This window comes from Lipophrys pholis, assembly GCF_963383615.2.
Source record: "Lipophrys pholis genome assembly, chromosome: 13".
Taxonomy (NCBI): Eukaryota; Metazoa; Chordata; class Actinopteri; order Blenniiformes; family Blenniidae; genus Lipophrys; species Lipophrys pholis.
Genome location: NC_137632.1, coordinates 1,452,610 through 1,468,629, shown reverse-complemented (window position 1 = coordinate 1,468,629; position 16,020 = coordinate 1,452,610). Strand labels below are relative to the sequence as shown.

The 16,020-nt window shown below is 41.3% G+C and overlaps 1 protein-coding gene across 4 annotated transcripts in view; it reads right to left on the bottom strand.

The window, feature by feature from the left end:
* Window positions 1–16,020, bottom strand: part of LOC308118467 (interleukin-10 receptor subunit beta-like) — a 55,257-nt gene that overhangs the window by 25,517 nt on the left and 13,720 nt on the right. For 3 of the 4 annotated variants that reach the window (XM_080477895.1, XM_080477896.1, XM_080477897.1), the window contains exons 2-4: window positions 7,252–7,375; window positions 3,498–3,670; window positions 680–834 (exon numbers count right to left, since the gene is read on the bottom strand). In XM_080477895.1, the coding sequence (XP_080334021.1) occupies window positions 680–834; window positions 3,498–3,670; window positions 7,252–7,375 (452 nt within the window). The remainder of the gene's footprint in view (window positions 1–679; window positions 835–3,497; window positions 3,671–7,251; window positions 7,376–16,020) is intronic. The other variant, XM_080477894.1, reaches the window with a different exon arrangement.

The following is a 16,020-nucleotide window of genomic DNA, read 5'->3' as shown; positions in this document are numbered from 1 at the left end:
GTTCCCACTGCTGCAAAGGAAACCCACAATATATCAGGGACAGCTCACACCCTGGATCTTCTCTGGTTCAAACAATACAGAACAATACAAACAAGGACAAACTGTCTATTCTATTCTATTCTATTCTATTCTATTGCCCGTTGTAGTTTAATCATTTATTGGTTTGTATGTATGTACTTTACCAACTTTTTGCAAAAACTTCTCCCCCAAATTGCATGAAACCTTCAGGGAATATTCGTCATCATACAGGGAGTATTTGTCATCATTCAGGGAGTATTCGTCATCATACAAGGACTACTGTATTAGAGTTTTTGGACATTATGACTAAACGTTTCTGAATAAATCCCCAAAAACTGCAAAGAAGTTTCTCATACAAAGCGAATGAGAGAGACACCTCATGGAGGAGCTCAAAGGAGATCAGCGTCCGTTTCCATGGAGACGCTCAGTGTTTCACACAGTGATGTTGCTAACTGACAGGCTAGTTAGCATGGATATAAGCTAACGTCTATCATGCTAGCGATGCTAACTCAGTTTTGGCGACTGTAGCATTGGTGAAGGTCAGTGCTCTACCGAGGGCCTGTTCTCTCTTCCTATGGACTGCTTCAGAGGCTTCACACTGAGCCGTCACTCATTACCCCATGGCGGAGCCATTCACAGCTGAAACCACGGTGTGCCTCACCTTCTCACTCTGGGAACTCTTCCAGTACGTGATGTTGTAGGTGGCTCCAGCGTAGACGCTCCTCACATCAGAAATCCACAGCACAGGGTCTTCAATGCCGACTTCCATGGTTGCCCCCTTGGAGACAAGAGACACACTCGGTGGACCAATGATGGCTGAGAAGGAGGAGAGATGTAAACACATGGAGAACACATGTATTTAAAGGAATGACTTCAGGTCCAAAAAATAAGTCATTTTAAGACTTCAGAGAGTAACAGCTTGAAATCCTTCAGCATGCAGCATGGCAGCCACTCAAAGTTGTGTTCAGAACTAAACCGGAAATATGTGATCATGTTGTCGGCTACAGCTTGTGATCAATAAACAAATACAAGTATTTAATTGATTTTTCCTTTTACATATTTCTTATTTCATCAACAATATCGTAAATGTCATTTCTTTGTTTTGGTAACAAAAGTATTTAGTTTGATAAAGAATCCGCTGGTTATGTTGGTTTTTGGTGTATTGTGGGCGTGTCCACTCTGTCGTATTTATATTTCTGGGTTTACTGATGAACGGGAGACGGCATTTGGGACTTGAGAGGAAACATATATTGGCTGTGTGACTAAGGCCGGTGTACAGTGGCTATGTAGTAGCCTCTCCTCAATTACTCCACGTCCGTCATATTTAACTTTCTCTCTTTTACTTCAAATAAACCTGCATATGCGTCTACTTCCTGCTACTACAGAGCCACTGCAAGCAGGAATCATGTGATCAGGTATGGACTAGTCCCCCTGAACAGACAGACCCCCCACAGCCCTCGCTGATTTGCTTTGTATTGCTTCTGTCTTTTCCAGACGGCCTGACTCGTCCAGTAAATGTAATGACAAAAAGTAACTGGAAAAGACAAAGACAAAACAGGACAAGCATTGACAAAATGGAATAAGCAAAGACATGATAGAAAAGGAATATGAGTACCTTTGTATATTTTTTGTATTATTGATTCTCTTTATATTTCCACATTTATTTCCTTTTAATTTTGGCACTCCTGCGATTCCATAGCTGAGGACATGTCTGATGCAATGTTGAAATAATGAAGTGCAACATGTGTGTCGTTATGACAGGAGAGCTGTGACAATTGTGATGTCCGAGTTCAAAAATACTTCTACATAAAAGGTGTGACTTTCCGCACAGAGTATAAACCATTACCACTCATTTCCACTCATTTCAACCTGCAGTTTCACAAATCCATCACACCAAAGTCCAGATGTTCACAGAAAAAACTGACGTTGTCTCCATCAAACTGTTTAAGTTTCCTGACTGAAGTCATTTTGTGAAACCTGCCAGAAGGGTTTCTGGGATATCAAAGATGGAGTGGTGGCAGTGCCAGACAGAATGTCATTTGAGAAATTCAGGATGAAAAAAATCCAGACTGTCTCAAAGAAAGAGTCTTCAAGCCACCAGAATACTCTGAAATGTAGTGAAACTGATGGCTGAGGATTTTTCCAGTGAGAATCTAGATGTGGAGAGATCTAGTGGACACATGGAATCTTGTGACACGACGCCTCTGGAATCTTTGGGAGTTTTCGTGATGCTGAGACATCAACAAACCGGGGATGTTCCCGCAAATTTAAATGCTGGAAATAAGTTTTTGTATAAGTCAGTGCTTTAAGTAGGCCGGCATGCACCAGTACCAGCACTTTTAAATTTTACCTCTGAGGAGAAAAGAAACCTGAACTTTTTCTGTCTTTCCCCAGCAGTCAGTACATCCGTCCAACCTCTCTACAGTTTATAGCTTGGACCGTATAGTTCCTATGATGTGCAGTGCGCGAGTGCAAGACCTGGGGTGCGTCTATTGGGAACATGTGAAAAATACGGTAATTATGCACGTGTTGCGGAGGTCTCCCAGGACCAGATGTGAGTGATGTCACGTGATCATCGACAACGTCAACATTTTTCACAATAACACACGTAAATCACACCCAATACATAAACTGCTGTGCAGGCTCATTTTTGAAAACATTTCCTAAAAATTCAAATCAAATTGTTTTCAGCAAACTGCACCACATTCTTGTTCTACATGCCCCCATGTACCTCTGTGTCATTCTTCAAATGGATTCACCGTGGCAGTTTTTCCACAATTGAAGGCTTAAAATATACCCAATGCATGTAATGCTGTACAGGCTGATTAAAAAAAAGAGGACAGGAGGAAGATCTTATCTAATTCAGGATAGTGTGTAGTGACTTCCACTCCTCGCTCTTTTTTAGGGATTTTTTTTTTTATCTGACAATATGCAATTACTTACAACATGTGCCTGTAATATACTTAAAAAAAAAAAAAAAGAATAATAATAAGGCAGCCAGTGAATCCACACATGGTGCCCTTTCTTTTCACTGCCCAACATATCTGTGCCCCCTGCTGAACACCACCCATGTTTTTGTCCCATATTTGTATGACAGACTGACAGCAGGTCATTCAGGGGAGTACCGGCACAAATTAAAGCACGGGTATGAGTGTAATGAGGAATTTCCTTCAGAAAGGTTTTGACAACATTTTAGAGATGGACAACAACAACTAAAACTGGATTACAGTTTCCATTTCCCTCTGTGGATTCTGGGAGAGGAACTTTAAAGAGCACGATTTGCAGGCTGATCTTAGATTTTCTTAAATTTCAAATGTGAAGAAAAACTGAGTCCCATCAAAGTTCATTGATTCACAATTAAATTCAATGTTGTTGTTGGTGCTGTTTTAAAATTTGAAACATATCTGAAACACTGCTGCTGGCAAGATAAGAGTTCATGGCCACATGTAGAAGGAATGCATCACACTGTATTCACTCACTGTCCTTGTCCAACGTGATGGGGTTACTCTCCACCCAGATGGAGCTCTCCACCCCCCGGAGGGCCTGCACCCCGCCTGTATATTCTCCATACGTACTGATGTGGTGAGAGGTGAAGTCACATTCCAGGGCTGAGATGTTCACACAGCCTGCTCTGTATTTTGTCACTGGGCTTCTGGAGCACAAACACACAGAAAAAGGTGATTTCCTACAACACTTCACTTCTCATCAACATTAACCATCATTCAAATCTCTGCTGCTTTCAGCGGCATTGAACTTTTATTTAAGTTCCTCTCCCAGAATCCACACGGGCAAAATGTAGGACCCAGTTTTAGTTGTTGATGTCCATCTCTAATACATTGTCAAAACAATTCTGAAGAAAATTCCTCATCACACTCAGACAGTCACTTGTTTCCAGCATTTAATTTTGGTGGAACATCCCCGGTTTCTTGACGTCTTAGCGTCACAGAAACTCCCAAAGATTCCTGAGGCATTGTGTCATAAGATCTCAAATGTACACTGGATCTAGGCAGATCTGGATTCTCACTGGAAAAACCATCAGCCATCAGTTTCACTACATTTCAGATTTTTCTCGTGGCTTGAAGACTCTTTCTTTGAGAAAGTCTGGATTTTTTTCACCCTGAATTTGTCAAATGTTGATATTTTGTCTGGAGTTGCCGCAACAACATCTTTGATATCGCAGAAACCCTTGCAGCAGGTTTCCCAAGATGGCGTCAGTAAGGAAACATAAACAGTTTGATGGAGACAAATTCTGGGATTTCTGTAAACATCTGTACTTTAGTCTGATGGATTTGGGAAACTGCAGGTTGAAATGAGTGAAAATTAGTGGTGATGGTCTTGTTTAGGTGTGTTGGTTTATGCTCTGTACAGAAGTCACACCTTTTATGGGAAGTAGATTTTAAATAGGTATTCTGGGAGAGGAACTTTAACACTCTTACTTCAAAGACAATTGTCAGTCCAACCTGAAGGAACCTGAAAAATCAAACATCTTAGTCCTTTTTCAAACCATTGACATGATCGTTTATATAAACTTCATTAAATAAACAATTTTTTTTATGTGTGACTCTGATGATTGTTGTCAACATCTGAGCACAGGAACATCTTCATGAAGGTCAGATCTCAGTAGACTAATTAGCTTTGATGACTTATTAACTTGTGTTTACTGAAAATAACACCACTCTATCGACAACAGAAGAAACAAGTCTTGAGCTCATGCAGCATCCTGTTTAAAACTAATCCTGAGCTTGTCAGTATTTACCAGAGTACTGGTCAACATGTTCTGAATGATTTTTTACTACAGGTCAATAAAGCCGTCATTGTCCAACAGACCAGGCCAGACACACTAAACGTCTTTAAACCAGACTGTGAAAGTCAAACCCAAAACCACACACACTTTGCCACACACGCAATGCAAAAAGTTTTTCTATGGATTTTCAAAATGAAAGATGTTGTTGTCAATGTCTGATCATAAGTTGATGGATGCTGGAGGATTTTACTTTCAAAGTAAAAGCTTCTCCACCTGTTTTGAACTAAAGATTTCAACCTCTCTCCACAGTCACATGACTCATAAAATAAAACCAAGGTTTATGCATCTGTGAAAGCTCCCCTGAGCTTTGATCTGGATTTAACAAGTGGTCTCTGGTCCCCTTGAAAACGTCGATCTCTATTCTCATAGAAGTGATCTTTCCAGGGGGCAGGGGGAGAGGATGTGACATAGAGCACAATGCATTTTGAGTATTAAACAAACAAAACTAACCGCTAGAATCCGAAGAAGTTGAAGATGTGGAAAGAAAAAGCTGGGAAATACATTGCAGGTAGACGTGAAGTAGTGAAAAAGAAGTAGAGGAAGAAGTAGAGAGGAGAAAGTCAAGATGAAGATGTATTGAGGAAGAAGAAGTAGAAAAAGAAATAGAAGAAGTAGTAAGGAAGGAATAGAGAAGAAGAAGTAGAGAGAAAGGAATATAAAGAAATAATTAGTGAGGAAGAAGTAGAGAGGAAGAAATAGAGAGGAAGAAGTAGAAGAAGAAATAGAAGAAGAAGTAGAGAAGAAGAAGTAGAGAGGAAGAAGTAGAGGAAGAAGTAGTGAGGAAGAAAGAGAGAGGAAGAAGGAGAGAGGAAAGGAGTAGAGAGTACAGTACAACAGTAGAGAATAATAATATAACAGTGAGTAAAAACAATTAACAGTGTCAGTGCTCAACTAATGTTTAAAGCCAATGAGTACATACAGTATGTGTCTTGAGTCGGCACTTGAAGGACTCAAGAGACAGAGTGGTTGTAATGTGGACAGGAAGTGGTTCCAATGTGGACAGGAAGTGGTTGTAATGTGGACAGGAAGTGGTTCCACAGATGGAGAAGACACGATCACTTCTATTTCTGAGTCTGGATCTTGGAATATCAAGGACCATCTGATTTGCCAAGCTCAATGATAAAACAGGAGCTGAAACACGTAAAAGTGCAGATAAATATGAAGTACCGACTCATTTAACAGCTTAAAAACCAATAATGAAATATAAACAATTCTAAAGAAGACAGGAGTGATGTGCTCCCATTTATTTGTCCCTGTTAGAAGACGGGCAGCAGCTGGAGATGATGAAGAGAGGTCTGGTCAAAGCAGAGTGGGTGCAGGGGACTAAGGTATGTATGACCTCCCAAAGTGGGAGAGGAAAGACTTTACTTTGGCCGACAGCCTCAACGGGAAGAATCCAGTTTTGACAACAGAATTGATTTGTTTGTCAAGTTTAAACCCACTGTCAAAAATCACCTGCAGAGTTTTTGAGACAGGTCAATGAGGGATTTCCAGAGGGCCAAGAGCACTGGTGCAATCAACTCGCTGGTCTGGTCGGCTAAAAACAATGTCTGTTTTTCAATTCATTGACACAAAGAAAATAAATGTCCAGCGTAGACCTTAGATACTCCAGGCCGTTAAGTAGAGGCTGTGATGGACCTGCAGTTCTGGGTCTAATTGGTAGGTGGATCTGGACATCAGCAGAAGCAATAAGAAATATTATGTTTCTAAAAAATGGACCCCAGGGGTAGCAGGCACAAAGAAAATAGAAAGGTGCCAGAAACAGAGCCCTGAGGGATCCCGCAGGAGAGTAGGGCTGTCAAGGAGGAGAAATGAAGAGCTGAATAGAAAAGCTCCTGTCTGTCAGAGACGACCCATTTAACCCTGTCCCCTGTCTGATACGGACCAGAGCTCATTATCACTTTTAACTGTGAAGCACTTTGGTAAGTCTTGGTTGCTTTGAAATGTGCAAATAAAGTTGATTGATTGACTAATAATGAGAAATGTGTCCCTCTGCCATAAAGCTTTTAAACAGACTACACTCATTTCAAATTGTTTTTACTTTCAATTACCATAAATATCTTGAATGATATTACTATTGTCTTACTTATTGTTTATTATTAACGTTCTTACCATTTTACCGTCTTGCTAAATGCTTATCTTCTGGTTTTATTGATTTCTTATGTTCTGACATTTCCTTATGTTTCCTGCTAATTCCTGACAGATTGAATGAGTGATGACCAAATACACAAATCTGAACGTACAACTGGGAACTACAAATGAAATGCCCCCTGTGGATAAATAAAGTGTCTGAATCTGAATCTGATTGATTTATTGCAAATTCTGCAGGCCTTTCCAACAAATTTAACATTGTTGTTGCAATTTGTAATAGAAGTATTTAATACCAGCAGATCCTAAAGCCTGGATGAAGAAAGAAAACATTCACTGACTTGTACTTAGCTGTATAGAGCAGGCCACTGTCGGCTCCTTCAGGCGGATCCCATTTCAGCACCAGATTCATGTTGTAGGAACACAGGCGGACGTTGATCGGTCTGCCAAGGAGTGCTGATAAAACTGCAGAGTGAAGACCCCCCCCCCCCGAAAAAAACAAAACATTTGTACAATTCTAAAATGTCTATAAAAAGGTTGCGCAGTAAAATCCTCTACAATGTAATGTCTCCTTGTTTGGCCATTGTCCAGGAACCACAGGGGAACATGTTTCACCGATAGAGGATATAATCTTACATTTGTATTAGAAATTATTTAATTAGGTATTCAATTAATAGTCAATAGTTTAATTATGTCCCGTTTCTGAGCCTCTTGTTTGCCTGAGTCAGTCTTGGATGATGTATCATTAATCTCTTCACTCCTTTGGCTTTTACTAAGTACCTGCATGCGCCACGATGCAGAGAAATCCTTGCCTGAACTCAACAGTAATTAGGGTTCGAGTCTGAGCCTGAGCTAGAACCCGAGCTGGAACCCGAGCTGGAGCCCGAGTTGGAGCCCGAGGTGGAACCCGAGCTGGAGCCCGAGCTGGAACCCGAGCCACGCTGGTTAGGATTCGAGCCCGAGCAGAGCTGGGCGAGACCCAATTGGAATGCAAGGAAATATTATTAAAGAGCAAGCCTGAAAGGCAAGACCGAGGCAAGGACCCTATTGTACTTGGAGTGTTTCTTTGTTTCTTCATCTCCTTACGCTTAAATGAACCAAAGCTGACCCCAAAACTCGCTGAAAAATACACCAAATTTGGCACACTCACCAAGACTGGTGAAAAACTTAAGAAAATGTAAAAAATAACACCTAGAGTGCCAAAATGTGCTCTCCAGCACCAGCCAAAAAAACTAAAACAGCACCACAGCCCGTAGGAATGTTGTACAGACAATAAACCCAAACTCGATTGTTTGTCTTATTAACACCGTCAATTCATGTGCTGATACCCCTGACCTAAATCCAACAGGAAGTCCACAATTTACCTTCCAAAATAGGATTTTTGCCCCAAATTTGGTCTCACGCAAACGCTATCTCCTCTGAGGGCAAACATCGTATTGGCTTCAAAATACTATCAAATCACAGAGACACTTCTGCTCAAAAGTTGTGTACAACTTTGTAATAACTTAAGTGGTTTGGATTTTATTAGCCGTCAAAGTTCTGAATGCCAAATCCTGCCGCCTGCCTCCTCTCATTCTAATACATTGGAAAAACAAAGATTCTCTGGAAAAATCTCCTTGATAGAACACCTGGACCAAGTGGCGATTGTGGCTAAACCATGACTCCTATCTACAAAGTGAACAGATGAGAAGCGCGACAAGAACCTGCCAAACAAGAAGATATAACACATGCGGGGAAAATTCAATAAACCATGGCCTTTTCGGCAACAGAGACAAAAATGCTGTCAACTGTTTTCTTCCCAGGATTTACTCATTTCTTTTTTTAAATTTGTTAATTAGGAGATATACACTATAACAACATTTCAATCAACAGTTTTCCATTGTACACAATATTTTCAAACAAAGACACACGTCACTTATTACAACAAATAATTTATTTGGTGTATCATAATCATTATTTATACACACTACAGACATTCACATACATTTTTTTTTTAACATATATCAAGCATTATACCAATATAACCATACATACATAATAAAACAAAAGAGAAAATTAAATAATTAAAAAATAAAAAAATAAATACCCCTGGCTAGCTCAGTTGGTAGAGCATGAGACTCACAATCTCAGGGAAGTGGGTTCGTGTCCTACGCCGGGCGCCACCTTCCCGTGGGCTCACCACCTGCAGGAAGGTTCTTAAATGGTGCGATGCGATCTGGGTGACAGTGCTCAGACTGACACCCCCGCGGCCCGGAAACGGATAAGCGGAAGAAAATGAATGAATGTAAAAAAGAAATAAATACAAAAAACAGGGGGATGTCAGGCAGGCAGAGAGTCCAAGCTTTTGCAGTAGTCCAGAAAGTGACCCCGTTTTATATCGAATAGATCTTTATTGCTTTTAGCTGAGAAAATTATTTTCTCCATTTTAATGACTGACAAAACATCTCGTAGCCACAGAAATAATGAAAGCACCTTAGAAGATTTCCAAAGAAGTAAAATATTATGTCTAGCTATTAGTGATGTAAACGTTAATATATTAGAGTGAGCAGGTTCTGTGAGCAAAGTGTTTACTGGAACCCCCAAAAAACAGCCTAGAAATGCTTCGGAACAACTTCAGTTTTAAGAACTTTGAAAAGAATCGTAGAATATTGGCTCCAAAAGTTGTTGAGAATTGGACACAAAAAGAATATGTGACTCAGGCTGGCATGGCATCTTTCACATTGATCCACCATCTGTGGGTACATTTCAGATAGTGAACCCTATATAATACCTTGAATTGAATTAACTGCAACCTTGCAGAGGGAGTACTGGCACGAATCGCTAATATCGCTTTTTTCCACTGTTGGTCAGAAATGTGTATACTTAACTCCTTTTCCCATGATTTTCTAATTTTATCTGTTGATTGTCCATCCAAGTCCATGAGTCGCCTGTATACCACTATACATATGTATATAATTGACCTTCGATTGGGTTCAAGGGACAGTAACTGTTCCCTGGAGGGGCGGTTGGGAGAGAGGGATCGGATGGAGAAAGAGAAGATGTACAATGCCGAATCTGAAAGTAGCAGAAGAAATAAGTGGCTGGAAGTCCCTCTGCCGAGCATCGGTCAGAGAAACTTAAAAAGATATCATTTTGATAGAAGTTTTGATGCCAGCATTTTTTTGTATGTAGCGTCAGTGGGACTGGGGGGAAATAGAGGATTTTTCATGATTGGCATTGTTATTGATGCTGAAAGAAACAAATTGGTTCCTGTATTGTGACCATATTTTCAAAGAGCACTGTACCACCGGGCTTTTTGGATATTTAGAGGGATTAATTGGAAGAGAAGACAACAAAGCTTCCAGTGATGATGAGGAACAAGACAAGTGTTCAAGTTTACACGACAGCAAGACTGGGGCCAATAGGTCAATTTATGAATGTGAGCTGACCGGTAATAATACAGGAAGTTAGGCAAAGCTCGCCCACCACTAAACGTCATCTAGTGTAATAGAGATTTTATCACTCTGGGGTTCTTGCTCTCCCACAAAAACGATATTATAAGATGGTCAAGAGTCTTGAAAAACTTTTTTGGCAGAAACAACGAAATACATTGAAATAGAAAAAGAAACTGGGTAAAACGTTTATTATAATTGTGTTTATCCGACCCAAAAGAGATAAGGGCAGGGAGCCCCATCCCTGAAAGTCTACTTTAATTTGATTCATCAATGAGATGAGATTATCCGTGTATAAGGAAGGTAAAGTGCGGGTGAAATTGATTCCTAAGTATTTCAATCCAGAAGGGTGACGTTTGAACGGGATATCTGTCTGGTTCAACGCAAGCACTAACGAATTTACTGGGTAACATTCACTTTTAAGTAGATTAACTTCGTATCCTGAGAGTAATCTGAATTTTACCAATGAGGATATAATTGAGAAAACACCAAGACTCTGATCAGAAATGTATGAAAACAAATCATCTGCATAAAGGGACAATTTAAGGTTCATACCAAAACGCGAGATTCCTTGAAACTGATGTAGTGACTGTAAGGATATGGATAAGAGCTCAATAGCAGGAGCAAAAAGGAGGGGTGATAATGGACACCCCTGTCTAGTGCCTCAGGATAGAGCAAAGTAACTGGAGGTAACATTACTTGTGTGGACACATGACTGAGGGGAATCATACAATAACCGAATCCATGAGATAAATCGAGTTCCAAAACCAAATTTACCTAAAACCACAAAAAGGTAGTTCCATTCCACTCGATCACATTCAGAAGTGTGCGGACATTATAAAACAATTGATGGATTTAATTAAACCAGTTTGCTCGTCAGAATAGAACAAAGGCAAGATTTTCTCAAGACGACAAGCCAATACTTTAGCCAGGATTTTTATATCGACAATTAAAAGAGATATAGGTCTGGAGGACGCACAAAATGTAAGGTCTTTATCTTTCTTTAGAAGAACTGTGATTACTGCTTGAGATAGTGTGGGGGGCAGCGAACCACATTCCAAAGATTCATTGTACAGCGAGGCCAACAATGGAGCCAGTTTGTTCAGATTTCTTGCAAAATTCAAGCGAGAAGCCGTGTGGGCCTGGAGCCTCACCATTGTACATTGATATGACACGATGTGGGATTTCCTCTAATTGAACTGGTGCATTTAATTGTTCAGCCATGACAGGATCAACAGGAGGTGTGCTAAGATCTTTAAGAGAGGAGTTCAATTCCAAGGGGCCAGTTATGGATCGGACATATTCATATTCATATAAAGATGAGTAATACTTTTTAAAAACATCATTTATAGCTATCGGGTCAGAAACCAACTCGCCTGTTGTGTTTTTAATTTGAGTAATCAGTCCAGATGCTACTTGATGTTTTAGCTGCTGGGCCAAAACCTCCTGGGCCAAAACCTCCTGGGCCAGAACCTCCTGGGCCAGAACCTCCTGGGCTCATCGCCATGCTCATAGGAAGTCACACGCCAGTGGGACAAGACTTTCTCTGCTTCAGCTGTTGAAAGCAAATCAAATTCTGTTTGTAAATCTAGTCGTTTTTTATTGTGAATTGGAGAAGAGTCAGTTACAATTTGTCTATCGATGTCATACATTTTTTATCATCAATTCTTTGAACATTTGCTCTATGCTCTTTATTTAAATGGGCTGAAAAAGAAATGATTTGTCAACAGAAATAGGCTTTCAGAGATTCCCACAGCAATGCATATGAGACAGTGTCGGTCTTATTTATTGATATATATTCATACATTTTTGATTCAATGAAATCTTTAAATGCCCCATCTGATATCAATAAAGGGTTAAACCTCCAGGGTGAAGAAAAAGAGGGCTGACTTTGTAGTTTAATATCAATGCCATGTGATGCACGATCTGATATAACAATCAGATGATATTCAAATGTTTCTACTTTAGAAATAAGGGAGCCGTCTAAAAAAGACTGGTGTACCTACGAGTAAAATGAATATGTTTTTGTGTTTGGATTTGGATTATAAAACCTCCATGGATCCACAAATCCATTCTGCAACATGAAATGTGAAATGGATTTAGCCATGGAAGACTGACTCAGAATCTTAGGGTTTGATCGATCTAAAACAGGATAAATAACACAGTTTAAGTCACCGGAAAAAATTAGAAGATGAGAATCCAGAGGGGGGGGGCTGCTCAACGATGTGTCAGTGAAACTTGGATTATCAAAATTGGGAGCATACACAGAAACTGATAACACAGGTTTATTACACAAAGTACCATCCATCCATCCATCTTCTCCGTTTCCGCGTGGTGGGGGTGTCAGTCTGAGCACCGTCACCCAGATCACATTGCACCATTAAGAACCTTCCTGCGGGTGGAGAGCCCACAGGAAACACAAAGTACCAATAACAATTAAATATCTCCCGTTTGTCAGCTGTTACTTTTGATGATGTGAACTGTACTCGATTATTAATTAGCATTGCCACCCCTCTGGCGTTGGAATTGAATGTAGAGTGAAACACAGGTCCCCCCCATGGACACCTGAGCCTAATATGATCCCTGTCCTGTAGATGAGTCTCCTGGAGAACAATTACATCACTTTTGAGGAATTTCAAATGTAGAAATATTTTAACGTTTAATAGGGCTATTTAATCATTTTAATTTCAAAGTCAATAATCAAATTCCGCCAATATTAGTTAGGTTCTGACTTGGAGTATTAGTTATAGGCATTATACTTTAAAAAAAGAAGAAAAAAGACATAGTAGACTGACCCCCCCCCCCCCAAACAAAAAACAAAAAACCATAACACATAATAAAATAAAAGCAAAATGACAGACCAAAAATGACCACAAAGCTTTAAGACCCCCCCGTCAGGATCCGGTGGGTCCGGTCCTGGCAGTTTTATGTTTTGTGTTCTGTTTGTTTTGGTGGGCGTGGTCTTTCTGTTCTGTGTGTGGTGTTCCTTCCTCCCCCTCGCATTTGGACAACGAAGCAGGTGCAGCCGAGCGAGAGGACAACTCGTCTCACCTGTGGCTCATCAGCGGCTCCACCCTTAAAAGCCTGGAGCTGCCAGATGGTCGTCACTCCTGCGATGGTAATGGTTTGGTCCAGCTCTCTTCAAAGTTTTTCCTCTAGTGGTGATCCCGGAGCTCGCAAGTTGTAGCATTTAGCCAAGACTCATCAATACTGGGTTTTGTACCTTTGGATTTTCGTTAATCTTCGGCTCCCCCCCCCATCCTGCTTTCGCAGCATTTCCTGTTCCCCTGTGGACTCCCAGTCCTCGCCATCCTCTCCCATCCTGTGCGGTGGAGAAGCTTCTCAGCGGTGGTTGACTGGGAGCTGAAGGATCCCCATTTTCAGTGAACATTTGATTTATCCCATTCAAATCTGTCCAACGTTGTCTCGTGTGTTCTGCATACGTCGGATGCGTCTGTTCCGCCGGAACACACGCAGAGGTCGCCCAGCTCCGTCATGCTGTAACTCCTAAACCCTTGCTCCAATTTGGATATGAATACTCTCAAATTACAGCTGAGAGTCTGCACTTTAAGCCCATATTGATTATATAACTGTATCCTGAATATATTTTCGTAAACAGCTAAAATAACACACTTGTGTCACTGTCTAAATATTTCTGGACCTAACTGTACGTCAATGCGTGCTCAGCTCGGACGTCCATGCCCACGGATTTCAATTTTACAACCCGCGAAACCACCCTTCATCGAGCAGAAAGTCAGTAAATCAAAATTAGACAAAGAAACAACATGACCTGCAGCATGAAAAAGCACAAAGTTGACCAGGAAAACCATCAGTTCAACTCTGACCGGGCTGAAGAGTTTAGTTTTATATTACCGGCCCACACTTGATCTGCACACAGACCAGCGCTGTCAGCAAAGTGGATCATCTAAAGCGGCACTTCCACTCTCTGCATGCCGTCAGCTTTAATGCCAATGACCCTACAAAATCCCACAGCTGCAAAACAGAAATTAAAAAGTTAATGTCATACAAGCACTCCGTGCCTACGATATGTCGGCATTGGCACAAGAGAGCAACGGCGGCATCATGGCTTGTTTCATGGAACCTTGCCAAAGCTAAGAAACCATTTGCTGATGCTGAGTTAAATATAAAATGTGCAATTGATATGGATGATGAAGTTTTAAGTCATGACGAGAAAAGCAAGAAAACCGTTGTGGAGCTGTTAAAGGTGCATTTACACCTAACGACGACAAGTCTGGCATGAATCTCAGTTCCTGACCACCGATCACGATATTGACCTGCATTATATGATTCAGGGTCGAGGCATCACGTACCATCACAGACCGTCACAACCTTTTATCATGCATTGCAAGTAAGAGTACGAAACGGTGGCGGATCATTACCAGTCATTCCGCACCGTCACCATTATTGTGCCGCGGTGTTGCGAACTAGTGCACAAAGCTGTGCGCTGCGGTGGGCTGCTGTGCGCCGTTACATATCGTCCCTTTCTATCATTAATCTTTTCAGGAATGTGGCTCGTTCAGGGCCGGTGCCAGGGCCAGTTCTTAAATGAGCACCATCAATGGACTGGTTGTTTTTCCACCGTTAACGAAGCCAAGTGAGAGTCAAGTCATTGCGTCACTTCAAAACGTTATACGTCACTGATTTCCCTGATGTATCACAGGAATAAGGAGATGGACTGTAATCATTGGTTTCGTCCAGGACAAAGACCAAAGAGCGAGAAAACATTGCGTCTCCTCGTCGCTCTATTGTGTTTTTTCACATCCGTCTTGATTTAGTCCAGAGCCCTGGAGTGGCCATAGAGAAAATGTTATTTAGTTACAAAGACGTTACTATGAAAAGTGTGAAAAAAACTACACAATGGAAAACTGCTTCTAAATTATATATCCACTGCAGCTGACAGCGTAGCGCCGGAACTCTGCAGCACTCCCGAGAGCTCCCGGCTCCACGATCGCGGATCCGATTATTTCATCCCCCCACATTATTAAGTTGAGGGAGCGACTTATTATGTCGTTCCCACTCGTTATTTCAAATAAAATTCTCTATAACCACTCTGGGGCTCCGTGTTCGTTGTAGATTTCAGAAAGCAGGTTCAGCCTCTCTTCCTCCTTGTAGGTAGCGATAACTCCGCCCCCAGCTGATGACATGTTTGGCCCCGCTCTGGCCCAGCAACGAAGTGGGGCCAGCTTGGCACCCGTTTCGCCCCTGACTGGCTCCGAACTAGCCCCTGGTTCTTTCTGGTGGAAAAGCCCTCTCTGTGAAGGAGTGCACCAGAAGAAATAAGAATCACCGTCTCAGATGTGTCTCATGGAGGCCGGGTGTTCGTCCAGGGCCAAACAAACAAGGTCAATAACTGGGTGTGTATGGCTCCACACACACCCCAGTTAATCTACCATCAGCTGCTGTACAGTTCACACACTCCAAATCGCACCACATCCAGAGAAATTCCATGGAGTTGATCAGAGAGGAGGATGCGGCAGCGGGGTGAATGCTGTCACGCTGTATAAGCATCATCACACATCACAACTAATCCACACGCTCAGTTGCAAACTTCACGAATACAGGGGATTCTTGATATTCTTGGAAGATTTATTGGCAGCCAAAAAGTTGTCCCACGAATATCCGGAATGGAAAGCACCAATACAGCCATTTAAGAACTAT